Below are 12,823 nucleotides of genomic sequence, written 5' to 3'. Positions count from 1 at the left end.
CGGGAGGTGATGTACTTAGTAGATAAGTAGTAGGTCCATTTTAGGAGAGCCGTCTGAGACGATAATATTGGTCCAAGATTAAGGGTTCTGGGCCAGATTCACAAAGGTAAAATAAGACAAAACTTTTCGACTTTCGGTATTCACTAGGAGCATTTACTACTTGTAAATGCCCTTTGTGAATACCGAAAGTGGTAAAGTTCAACTTTTAGTATTCACAAAGGGCATTAACAAGTAGTAAATGTCCTTTGTCAATACCAAAAGTCGGAAAGTTAGACTTTCATCTCAGTTTACTTTTGTGAATCGGGCCCTCTGAGTTCACCATCAGAGCTCAGCGTGCCCGGCATTTGAGGTAGGGTTTGGATGGGCCAAGAGAGGGTGGGGTCTCTGAGGTGCTGTTACAGGCATCCTGAGGAGCGAACTGACATGCAACTCTTTGTTTTATGCATGACGTCCCTAGTAAGATCACATGCAACACGTGTCGGCTATTGATCTTAGGAAGCAGTGGCGGAAGCCATAATATAGAACCGTGGGCTGTCACTCCGTGCAGGAGAAAACGTGACCGTAAAATGTCACATTAGATGAAAAGACATGCGTCCTTATGATTTCGCATTTGGCTGACAGCACAGTAAGGTGTAAAACGTTGCATGGTTCATTAAAGTATTGATGTAACATGTATTTCCTTACATGTAAAAATCTATTTAATGTACAGATTCACTTTTGGGTGCAAAATAACACATGGTTTTTGGTTGAGTTTAGTTATTAGATTCAGGAGCCAAATCACAAAGGCTCAGCTATCTATTGGTCGGTTTGCACCCTAGAAATACCGCATGCAACCATACATTGAGGAGCGTAATCACATTCAGTACAAATCAGCTCTGGTGACACTAAAGGAGCATTGAGACAGTTTTACGAGCAAAACTAAGTTTGGTATAAAGTCAGCAAAAAGGTGGAAACACTTTTAAGAGTAAAAATCACCATTAGGGCAGCATCAGGTAGAGTGTGAAACGCTTGCAGGAGCAAAGATCACAATTGGGTGCAAAATCGGTTTGAGCTCAGCAGAAGTGTGGTCTCACATTTATATGTAATTGTTACGCTTGGAGCGGGTAGGTACGCAGCATTGATGGGCAACAACCGGGCTCGGGTTAACTGAGGCTTTATTGAGGCTAGTAAATGGTCGGTACAACTCTTTCTGACTGGGGTACGCCTCTGTGGGGATCGGCTTCGGCTTCGTCTCCGTGGGCGGTCCTTCTCCTTCCGTAACCCTTCCTGACTTCTATGGGATGGCTCTTCCTCTTCGGAGTCCGTCGCTGCTGGGCTCGGGCTCCCCAATGAGGGAAACAGAAAATAAAAGGGCTGTGTGAGACTTCCGTTCAGTCACGTTGTACAGGGGAAGGGAGTGAGGGGATGTCACCGGTGCTCTACTTCTAACAGTGCACTAGTGGTGAGTGAAGGGGAAAGTGCACAGGGAAAAGGGTACCGGGATTCAGGATCCCCGTGGCTTAGTACCAAGAGTACTCCTACCTCCGACCCAACCCCGCAACCGTTCACGCACCTGTACAAGCCACGCACCTCCCCTGGGTGAGTGGCCGGGCGGCTCGTGGGAACGGTGGCCTCCTGGCTTTCCTCCGTCCTCAGCAGACGCCGACGCTGCCTCGTTCTGACGACTCTTCTCCGTGTCTTCCCCGGCCTTGGATGTTTCTCGCCGCTCTCCGTCTCCCTCTGTACACAACGATCCTCCCTCCGATGTTCCTCTCCTTCCGACTTCCTCTCCTCCGTACTCCGTATTCGCCTCCTGTCTTTCCGCACGCCAACTGCTCCTCTCCACTAACCTTCGGGTGAACAAGCACACCTGCGTCTCCGGGGGTCCTCCCTTTGACGGGAATGCGTCGTTGGCCGGCTCCTCCCACTCGTTCTCTGTCCACGAATTAAAGGGCCATTCCCTTTCCGTCGTATCAGCAATACTCGACTCCACGTCCTGTGGTGTGGGAAGAGAGAGGGGGTGGTGGTAAAAGTTCAATGTCATTCTCCTCCCCTTCTTTCGGACCGTCCCGAGGGTTTCTGGGACTGGTAGGCGGCTGGTGTGAGTCACGTCCCTGAGTCCTCCGGTACACCCCGTTACAGTAATATTACTAAATATAGAGACAAAGTGTTGCCATAAGATCTCACATTATGTGTAAAAGGTGCGCATCAATGTGGCATCACATTGGTTTGGCACCATATTGAGGTGCAAATTCATTGTTGATGTGACACCAGCAGAAGTGTGGGAAAAAAACATTTTTTAATTTTTTTTTTTTTTTTTACAGAGTTTTGTATAGCGCAAACTTGACCTGAATCGGGTATCAGAGCGCTTTTCATAGCACCAGTTGCATTACATGAGGACACATTCATTTTTGTTATGCGCGGGGAGATTAAGTGATTTGCCCAGAATCACAGGATGTTGAGCGTTGTTTTCGAAACTCGAACCCAGTTCCCCATATTCGAGGTCGACCGCCCTAGCCGTTAGGCCAACTGCTCTACCCTTTTAAAAACAGAATTCACAGTTGTGTTCAGTATCCAATTTTGGTTCACAACAACTAGGTGCAACATCGCCCTTGGTTCATCAGCAACAGGACTGAGGAATCACTTATCGGTGCAAAAACACCTTTAAGTAGAAAATCACCCTTGCTTGAACACCAGCAGGTGTACTGAGAAAGTTTTAGGTTAAAAAATACATTTAGGTTTGAAAACTTATTTAGGTGCAAAATCCCCCTTTGTGCAAAGTCTGCAGGAGTGTAGTATTAACTATAGTTGCAAAAATACTCAGAGTGAATCTACACGTGTAAGTTTACTTTTACACTTTTGAGTGACCACTTTTGGCTGTTCACCATTTCCGAGTGTGAAGTTAGTCAAAAGGGTAGAGTTACACGGTGGGTATTCCACCGATTAAGTCCCACACAGTTAAAAGTTTAGGGGTGACCCTCACTAAAAAATCATATAGGGACGGTAGTTTCAACGTGTTTCTTTCAAATGAGAAAGATAAAGAAAATATCTCAATTTTTAACTCACTCAGCCTTGATTCAGGCAATTGCTGCTTTAATTTTATCACGGATTGATTTCTCCAATAGCCTGTATCTTGGCCTTCCAGTAGGGCAGTTGAAGAGACTGCAATATGCCCAAAATCAGGCAGCCAGGCTCATTTTTAAACAACCTGAATGGCAATCCATTAGATCAGGGTTGGAAAAACTCCACTGGCTACCAGTGGCTCAGAGAGCTAGTTTCAAAGCTGGCTGCATCATTTTTAAAGCTTTGCAGGGCAAAGGTCCGAAATTTATTCGGAATTTAGTTTGCAAATACATCCCTCCACGAAACCTTCGATCCGCTCAACAAGAGCTACTGATAAGGAAAAAGCGTCAGGGCGGCAGTAGCTTCCATTATCTCGCCTCTTTCCTATGGAACTCCCTGCCGTTAACCCTGAAACAGAGTGGGGATCTTCTTGACTTTAGGCAGGCATTTAAAACTCTGCTCTTTAGACAAGCTTATTGCAACTGAACTAGGATTTGATTTACTCCTGCTTAAGTACCCAAAGCTGTGTTGTGTTCTAAAGATTCAATAGCGCCATGAAGCCTGCGGGCGTACGAGCGCTCTATAAATAAATAATTAACATAACATAACATAACATGTCTCCACCCCCTAAAATAGCGGTGGAGTCAGTACAAATTCAAATACAGCCATGAAGTTACTATTAATAGTGACTTCTGATGGATACTTCTAACTGCAGACGTCTCACCTTGTGACACCAGACTGGATCCAGAAACTCAAAAAGCCCTGCTCTTGCACACAGGTAGCTGGCGTGTGGCTCCACGCCGACTTTGCTCCACTCCAGAAGTGACAAAGGAAGCCACATATAAGCGCCACCCATGCGCGCTGGCGTCTGTTCCTTTCTTTCCGCCCCTTCAGACACAGACCTGAAGCTCTGCTCCTTTTTGTCAATCCTTGAAGAGGTTGTTTTTCAACTATTGTTTTCTTAATCCTAAACCAGTGTGCAGGGGAGCATGTCACCTCCTAAGATTAGCGACTTTAGGTGCCGTTTGCGCAGAACAGAAAGCAGGACCCTTCACTGCGACAGAAGGTCCTTCCAGAGCTGCAGCTTGAGTGGAGAACAGATGGAGGACAGATGCTCTAGCCCAGCCGTTCCGAGTACCACACTCTCCTAGCCTAACCCTGAGTCACTAAGAGGCCTTGGGCCCAGTCGTTACTGATCTTTTTCAGAACTCGGGCAGGAGAGGCAGCAGCGGGAAGGGATAAGTAGACCATATCCAGGATGGCTTTGATGAAGGGGTCAGAGGTGACTTTGGAAAGTTGATTGAGAAACTCAGCAATGTAAGGAGGTTCACCATTGTTTGAATGTGGTCCACGGCTGACAGTGGAGAGTCTCCCTTCAGCAGCCAGTCATTGAGGTAGGGAAAGACTGGTATCCCGACCTTCGAAGATGGACAGCGACACCGCCATCACCTTTGATTACGACCATGGGGCGCTGGCAAAGCTGAAAGGGAGCATGGCAAACTGAAAATGTTTGTGGTCTACCTTAAACCGCAGGTAGCATCTGTGGGCCTAAAAGACAGGGATATGAAAATAGGCATCTTACAGGTCCAATGCCCCCATCCAGTTTCTTGCATTCAGGGCAGATAGAACTTGGGCAGTGGGAGCATCTTGAATTTGTCTTTTCACAAGAAGGAGTTGAGAATATCAAGATCAAAATAGTACGAAGGCTTCCGTCCTTCTTCAGCACAAGGAAATACCGTGAATAACATCCAGTCACCACTTCCGTCTCGGTCTCTTGTGGCCAAAACAGCCCTCACCTCCTGGCGCAAACTGTACAGGTGGTCTTCTTAAAGCTGCTCTTGTGCAGGTGGCTGGTGCGGCGGGTTGAAAAGGAACGGGAGAGCGTAGAGCTTGCCTCCTACAGGGTGACGGTGTGCCACTGAGGGCATTCTAAAGAGGTTAGCGGTTGTTGCCAAAGGGGCAGGGGAATGAGTTGTACACTGTCCCTGATGGTCTAAATGTGGTCTCTTAGGGCCACAGCCCAACCTCGAGAAGGGGCATGTTGCGCAAGCAGCAGGCCCTAGAGCAGCTTTTACACCGAGGCTCTGACATATCCCTGAAAAGAGCAAAATAATTGGAGAGATTCCTGAACTGGTGCGGTAAGACCCAAGGATCACTCTGACTTGGCTATTTGAAACGCTTCAGGTCTGATTCTGAGTTTTCGCTGAACCGGAGGCATCTATCAAAAAGCAAGTCCATGAGGGATGTCTGTGGACCCCCTCCACGTGTGGTGCTGAAGTACCACACGTGTTCCAGTAGCTCCCCAGGACAATAAGTGGTATCCAGGCTTGACTGAATGACAAACGTAGCCACATCACGGCCACACAGAATGGTTTGGCCCAACGGAGCCCGAAAGACTTCTGGAACTGCCAATAAGAGCTCCCCAACCATGTCCCATAGTGCAGTGGGGTATCGTCCCAGCAAGCAGCTAGTGTTGACTGACCTCAAGAAAAGTCTCGCTGATGAAAACCTTTTCTTACTAAACATTTCTATAAGTTTGGACTCTCTGGAAGAATAGTCTGAAAACTGTGACGGTTCGCGTTGGACAATAGAGCTGCTGGGTTGAACATTCAGAGTCACCTGGAGCTGCTCTATGGTTTTGTGTGACTCAGCGATTGATCAGAAGGCAGAACATTGTCGAGCCCAAGTATCCAAGAGCGTGTCAGTAAGGGCCTCATTGAAGAGCACAAGGCTTCGTTCCGTGTCTGGTCAGGCTGAAGGACCTCTCGCGGGGTTAGAGATCAAGGACTTTCAAGTCTTGTAGTTCATTTTAGCTTTATCCCAGCAAGAACTTGCTGTGGGCACTGCTAAAGGTTACTTTCTCTGCCTTATTACATTTGCCGGGGCAACCGTCTTTGTTCAAGTCGCCTGTTATGATGACATTTCTTAAAGATTTGAAAGATGTGTTTTTGCTAAAACCCTTGTTGATGTCACTGTGGGACTTAAATTGGGGTCTCACTTCCCTATTGTGTACCCCTTTGGAGCCAATGCATGGTTATCCATTATGTCTCTTAACCTTAAAGACGGACTTTCTGGTTGGGATGGTTTCTGCATGTCCCACGGGTGAGCTTTAGGCCCTCTCGGTGCGCTGCCTTATACCACCTTTTTTACAGACAACCTGAAGTCAAGACCTTGAGCTGCATTCTTGCGGGAGGTGGCGGCTCCGTTTCATGTCAGGGAGGCTGGGAGGCTGTCAGTATTCTTTGTTTGCTTCTTCCCTCAAAAGAGAAAGAGAGACTCCACTGCGTCCCCCCAAAAGAGCACTGAGCTTTTACATCAATTTTACCAAAGACCATTGGGTGGACGATCAGCGCGTTGTGGGGTTCCCTGGCGTATATGATAATCCGTTCGTCTCTTCCTGAGTGCAACAAAGTCAGCGCTAAGCCGCATGACACCCCCTACCATCGCTCAGCAGCGCTGCTTTTGAGTCTTTGGATCCAGACTGGCGTCCGGGGATATTCACAGTTTGAGGAATAGCTACATAGCGGAGCATTGCCAAAGTTAAGGAACTTGTTCTTTACAACCTTATTGACATTCTGACACTTAGCGATCCTGCGATTGGGGCAAAGATCTCCGTATGGTAAAGTAAAGTGAAAAGTTAAAAAGTTTATGAAACCTTTTCAAATATTAGATCAAATATTTTTAACTTAACTATTAATGTTCATTAATTTTATATGTGTATTTCAAATGTAGACTAATGTAATAAAATGTTACAGTATTAATAACTTAATTTATTTATTTTGAGTATATTACATTAAAATAAAATAGTTTTTCTGGAGTTTATTTTAAAAAAATCCCACCTAAATTCAAATTATCGTTTTCATTTACTATGTACTTAAAAGTATCAAAAGTAATGTATAGAATTAATTAATAGCAATTTAATGATTTTTTTGTAAAATAATGTCACATTATTTTTTTCAGTAAAAACGTTATTACAATATTTAAAAATAAATGAATAATGTTTATTGTTCAACAATTTTTCCACCTTAAATGTAATTTATTTATATTTTTAAACCATTTAAATAGTTTCATTCGTTTTAACATTAGTTTCTGAGGGGTTTTATTTTATACCCCTACTTCTATTATTTATTATGGGAGTTTGTTGCAGAGTAGTGCCTGCCTATATGTTACTCTGAGCTGGAGTACAACGCTATCCTGAGTGAGCTATAGAAGGGCAGTTTGTGAATAGTAATGGGCTTACTCTTTTCTGGGGGGGTGCGTCTCTCCTTAAATCCTTCCTATGAAAGCTGGCTCTCTGCATACTATGCCAAAGAGAGGTATATTTTGCAGAGAGTCCAGTGGGTCCCCAGAAGCTTTACAGAGGCTGGAGTAGATAATACTAACGCTCTCTTTTGCGGTAGTGTGGGCGCCGGTTAGGCTCATTAGAGGGCTGCGTTAAGCATTTCTTGTTTACACAGCGGCAATAAATGAGACACAAACGCAATGAATAAACCAGAGACCAATTTATAAAAAGTATACTTGGTTATTTTTATTTTGCAGAACCACAGAATTTCGTCATAGGTAAATATGTTTTTCAATAAAAATACTTTTCAGTTTCAAAAATGGGCACAGTGCAATTTTCAGACTTTGCCATGTTAACCTATGGGAGTAAGAAAACATTCAGCATACATAGGGTTAACATTGACTTACAAGGCCAGTCTTCGAAAGTTAAGGTCGGTATCAGGCGATATTCAGTTTAGCACCAACAGTACACCACCAGCGGAAGAGGGGTCAGTGCAGGCTGCCGAATGCAAGTCAATGGAGAACGGCCAACTCGAGCAAGGGCAGCAGGCTCAGGCAGGAGGCCGGACCTAGAAAGCCAACCACAGGACAGGTAAGTTGCGTTGCTCGGGTTTGTAGGGACACCTTTTGTCCTTTTCACCAAGGGCCAAGACTAATTGGTGCAGGGGTGCCTTTTGGTGTCGGAAATGGCTTACTGTAGCAGGTCGCAGTTGAGGGGGTCTCTGTGAAAAGGCTTCAGGCGACATCGAGGAGTCCAGGAGAGATCAGCTCACAGTGGACTTGGGCACTGGAACACTGGGAAACCTTGCTGGAACCAGTGGGCCACTTGGACTCGGGTGGAGGCGTTCGGTGCAGAAGTGTAACCGAGGGCAGGCTTCACGGTCCTTCACATCACCAAAACTTTGCTTTGAAGATAGGTGCTTTGTGAACAGGTCCGCTGTTCTCAGGAGTCCTGATCTTTGTCGAAGGCAGGCAGATCTCCCAAGGCTTTGGAGGTCACTGGGCTGCAGGACAGATCGTCCTTTGGCACAGGATCTTCGAGGGCTGCAGACAGGCCGGTAGAGCTGGGGCCAATTCAATTGCTTTCTTCGATCTTCTCTGCTGGTGTGACTCTGTCGTGTTCGGCTCTTCTTAGGTCATCACAAACTGAAATTCAGGGCCTGGGGATGCCACCTAAATACTAGATTCAGGGGCGTTACAAGTGAGTAACAGGTTGGGGCCAGTGGGCCCCTTACCTGGGGTGTCTACACCCTCTGTCATGCCCACCTCCTGTAGGATGGGACATGGACCCAGCCCTGATTGGATAAGTCCCACCTTCTTCAACATGGAAAAGTGTGCTTCACCTCGCCTCCAGCACCTGAGGGGTGGTGATGGCAGAGGGGGGCACACCTCTTATTCTTTCTATGTTTTCTTGCCTGTCCTCTCACCAAAACGGGGGTGAGGAGAGGAAGAGGGCCGGCTCCCTGTAACAGGAGAGGCTGGATTCATATTACAAAGGTGGCAAGGCCTCTGCAGCTCCCCGCCACAGATGGCTCTTCCTGACCCCGGGAAGGTGTGAACACCTCCACCCAGGAATGGCTTTGTTCTCGACCTCTGAGCGCGCAGGCACTCGCCCCATGAGGTCAGAACACTGTCTGGTGGTAGCAGGCTGGCTCAGGCCAGCCAATGACCACACTAAGGATTGGTAGGATTTAGGGGACCCCTCTAATGTGTTCTCTGTGTACAATTTTTCATAAATCTGAAACTGGAATCAGTTCTGATTTTGATTATGCTGAGAATTTTGGTACCAAAAATCCCATATTTCCGTGAAGCCATCAAGGAGCTGGGAAACTCATAATGACGAGTGTCCAACCCATGTACTTACTATGGCTTCCCTGGTCACTCACAATATCCATGAATCGACTAGGCTATCGCAGGGGCAGATCTGTTCATGCAGATACGCCCTCACAGGAGATATAGTTCACTCTGCCTTAGCGCACTTATCACCCATGGGTCTAAAGGCGCTGAATAACAGATGTTTATTGTTACCCAACTCAATGGTACTCATTTTCTCATTTTATCGACCTCAGATGGATGAAAGTCTGAGTGGACCCACCAGGATTTGAACCTATGACCATGAGGTCGAACACAGGCCCCTGCAGTGGATGCATTAGTCCACTGAGCCACCAGACCTTACCTTAGGGCTAAGGCCTGCTATAGAGGTGTCTTGTGCCATGTCAAGTCTTCCGTTTTTTCTGCACCAAGACACGCAGCCTGCAATGGAAGTCTGCATGTGCTTGGTGAGGGGCCCCTTAGGGTGACACAATTCGTGCAGCAGCCCTTAGGTACGGTACCAGGGACATTTTTTTTAGGGACTTCTCTGTGAGCTGAGGTGGTGCCAACTATGGTTTACTTTTAGGGAAAGACCACTGGTACTGGTGACAGTAAAAGTTGTATCAAAAGCCAGGCGAAAAGTGAGGGAGGGGGGTACTGCAACAGAAACCCTTCCTACACTTCCCTAACCATCCCATAAACCCCCCCTTACACCTCTCTTAACCCCTCTACTTTAATAGTTATTATTCCTATTTTCCATCTACTCCTACCACATTTACTACTTAAACAAATGTAGTTTTACATGTGCGGAGATGTTTGCAGTTGGGCCAGAAATCTCTTCACATTTAAGATAGGAGAGGCATAAACCTCTGCACGTAGGTATGTTTATAGCACTGTGTTGTACGTTAGTAGTACTATTGTAGTTCTACTTAACATACTACAAAATACATTTTGTGAATAGCCCCCACAATATATATAGAAAATATGGTAGGAAGACGTCACATTAGTTGTAAAGGGTGTGCACCAGTATGCTCTCACAATTGGCAGATGGCACGCAGAGGTACAAAATCCCCCTGGTGCCACATCTCCAGGAGCGTGGACAACCTTTAGGAGAGCAAATCATTTTTTAGGTCAAACTCACCCTGGTGCACATTAAGCATCACTGCGGTATCACAGTGAGATGGGAAATCATGAGAAAGTGCAAAATCCCTCTTGGTGCAACATCAGCAGGAGCGTGGACATTCTTTTAGTATCAAAAACATATTTAGGAGCAAAATCATCATTAGCTGAAAGATCATTGTTGATGCGGCATTAACAGGAGTGTGAACACGTGTTCAGGGCACGAAGGTGCCCGCTTCACAATGCACGGCTGCTGTTTTGTTACAATGTCCATGGTATTAATATTGTGCTGTCGTTCCACATCCTTTCTTTTCAAGTAAGCTTTTGAAATAAATATACGCTGTGGAGGTACAGAGCCTGCTAATGAATGAATCATTTAAATCCAACAGGTGAGGAAAGCATGAAGAGAAGCAAAGTTGGCCATTCTTTCAAATATTCTGAAACATCTCTGCCATGTAAAGCTCTTGCAGGAATAAACAATACATGTGTACTCCAGAGCTCTAACAACAAAGTAAACTCTAAAGCCCAGGCATGGGCAGACAACTATCAGCCTCTTAGAGCAGACACGGCTATCAAATGTGAAAGCAATTTCAGCAACCCGGTTCATTTCAATTTACATCAACGGAGCCCCAACTCGGAAATGTCCGATGCATATAATAAAGCTGAAAGAACTCCAATGAATTCCCAGTTTCATAAGAGCCTTTTAAATACCCAACAACATCAGAGTGCATACACATGTAATGAGGGTGAAAAGGGTCAGCGTCTGAAGGGAGCCCCCACCAGACATCTGAGAGTGAGTGTGAGAGCGAGACCATTTGCATGCACTGAATGTGAGAAAAGCTTCATCTACAAGAGCCACCTGATCACACACCACAGGATACACTCCGGTGAGAAGCCGTACGTGTGCACCTTCTGTCACAAAAGATTCAATCGCAAAGACTATCTGGAGGAGCACACGAGGATACACACGGGAGAGAGGCCCTACAAATGCACCAAATGTGAGAAGAGCTTCATTCAAAAACACCATCTCAATGAGCATGTGCGGAAGCACACCTGACGGCAAAGAGCAAAAGTAACGTTGGAAGAAACTGATCAAAAAAGCAAAAAATGACATGTTTACAAGTGAAGCTGAAATATGAGGAACTGTGAACAATCTCATGTGAATTAGGAATTGTAAGACTCAATAGTGTGTTGACACATTAGTCGATGATGTTAACCCCAGGCAGCTGGCTATGTACCAGATGTATTACGTCATGTGTACATAGAACTGTGCAGAATCTACTCTAGAGCGATACAGGCATTTCACACCTTTTTGATAGAACGACTGTACGAAGAATGAAGCAAAAATGGATCCAAGCTACTGTTAGAGTATAAATCAACTCCATATTGTCTGAGCAACAGGGAATGATTGAGTACGGGATTTATAAAGCTCATAGCTACTCCTATACGAAGTGTCCCAGCACTGAGAAGTCCAAAGCAACTGAAGAAAGTGAAAAAGAAAAGACACCAGTTCCTGAGTCCTCTCTGAATTGCATACAATGTTTGACTCCTGGCGATTGCGGATGTTCCAGCAACAGAAAGTTTTACCTTCTGTGACCAGGTCCATACAAGTACATGCCCGTCAGAGAATCCTTTACTCACACAATCTACTACCATGAGCAGAAATGGATGTGTCTCTTACTCTTTGTGAGCGCATGTGTGCAACAATTGTCTTGTGCAAAGGCCCACATTCATTTGTAACCACCAATTACCCTAACATATCTTTAATTTTGATTGTACTTTGTACACTTGTCCTGTGGAAAACATCAAGCGCCATTAATTTGCAGATTTGAAGAGTGTTAAGCAAAATATGGGCATAGTACTTATAGCTTGAAATCCGTTCTCGAAACGTGGTAACAAGTTAATGAAATAAAAGAACGTTTCTTGTATGCAGGAACAAATGTAATAAACTAATCAAAAGGAGAAGTCTCTGTTACATGAGTCAAGGTTCTTTACTAAATAAGGAAGACTTAACTTGCTGCAGATGCAATGAAACAACTGATATGTTTCCAGGGTACTGAGTATTCTTTGGCGGTCCACTCGATGTGCTTGATTTAATGTATTTCATGATTGAGATTGTCCTTCTGCAATAAACCCATTCTCTAAAATGATTTTGGAACTACAATTGTGGAAAATAAATGTTAAGAGTAGAATAAACTAGAAGTCTGTGTGCACGTCTTCATTTCTTCTACGACTGCTTGCTGTTTGGGAACTCTTTTTTTTCCTTTTTCCTGAAGCGTTCCAGGAGCGTGCATGTGTGTTCATGTTTCCTTCCTTGCGAGCTACTCTTTCTCTCCCTGTTGCTCTCTTGCTAGTCACTCCATAAAAGCGCATGCGTCTTCTTGTTCTCTCCGTGGTCGGCTGATTCCTCCCTTCATGTCACCCGTCTCTTTGTTGCTGCCCCCTCATATCTCTTCCCCCTTTCCTGCTCTCCAGTGAAGCCCCAAACTCCACCCTTCATCTGCCAGGCTCATCGGTGGTGTCTCTCAATGGATTCATGATAACCATATCTAGCTCCATGTGCGGGTGA

The 12,823-nt window shown here is 45.4% G+C and overlaps 1 protein-coding gene across 1 annotated transcript in view; it reads left to right on the top strand.

The window, feature by feature from the left end:
- The window catches only part of LOC144826182 (uncharacterized), a 456,019-nt gene extending 444,507 nt beyond the window's left edge, over window positions 1–11,512 (top strand). Inside the window, 1 exon segment of the mRNA XM_078684576.1 lies at window positions 10,644–11,512. Coding sequence (XP_078540702.1) covers window positions 10,644–11,365 — 722 coding nt within the window. The 3' untranslated portion in view covers window positions 11,366–11,512.
- The last annotated feature ends 1,311 nt before the right edge of the window (window positions 11,513–12,823 follow it).

Source organism: Lissotriton helveticus, chromosome 3_2 (assembly GCF_964261635.1).
Source record: "Lissotriton helveticus chromosome 3_2, aLisHel1.1, whole genome shotgun sequence".
In the NCBI taxonomy this organism is placed as follows: domain Eukaryota; kingdom Metazoa; phylum Chordata; class Amphibia; order Caudata; family Salamandridae; genus Lissotriton; species Lissotriton helveticus.
The sequence above is the reverse complement of the archived record's forward strand: the minus strand, read 5'-3'. Positions and strand labels throughout refer to the sequence as shown.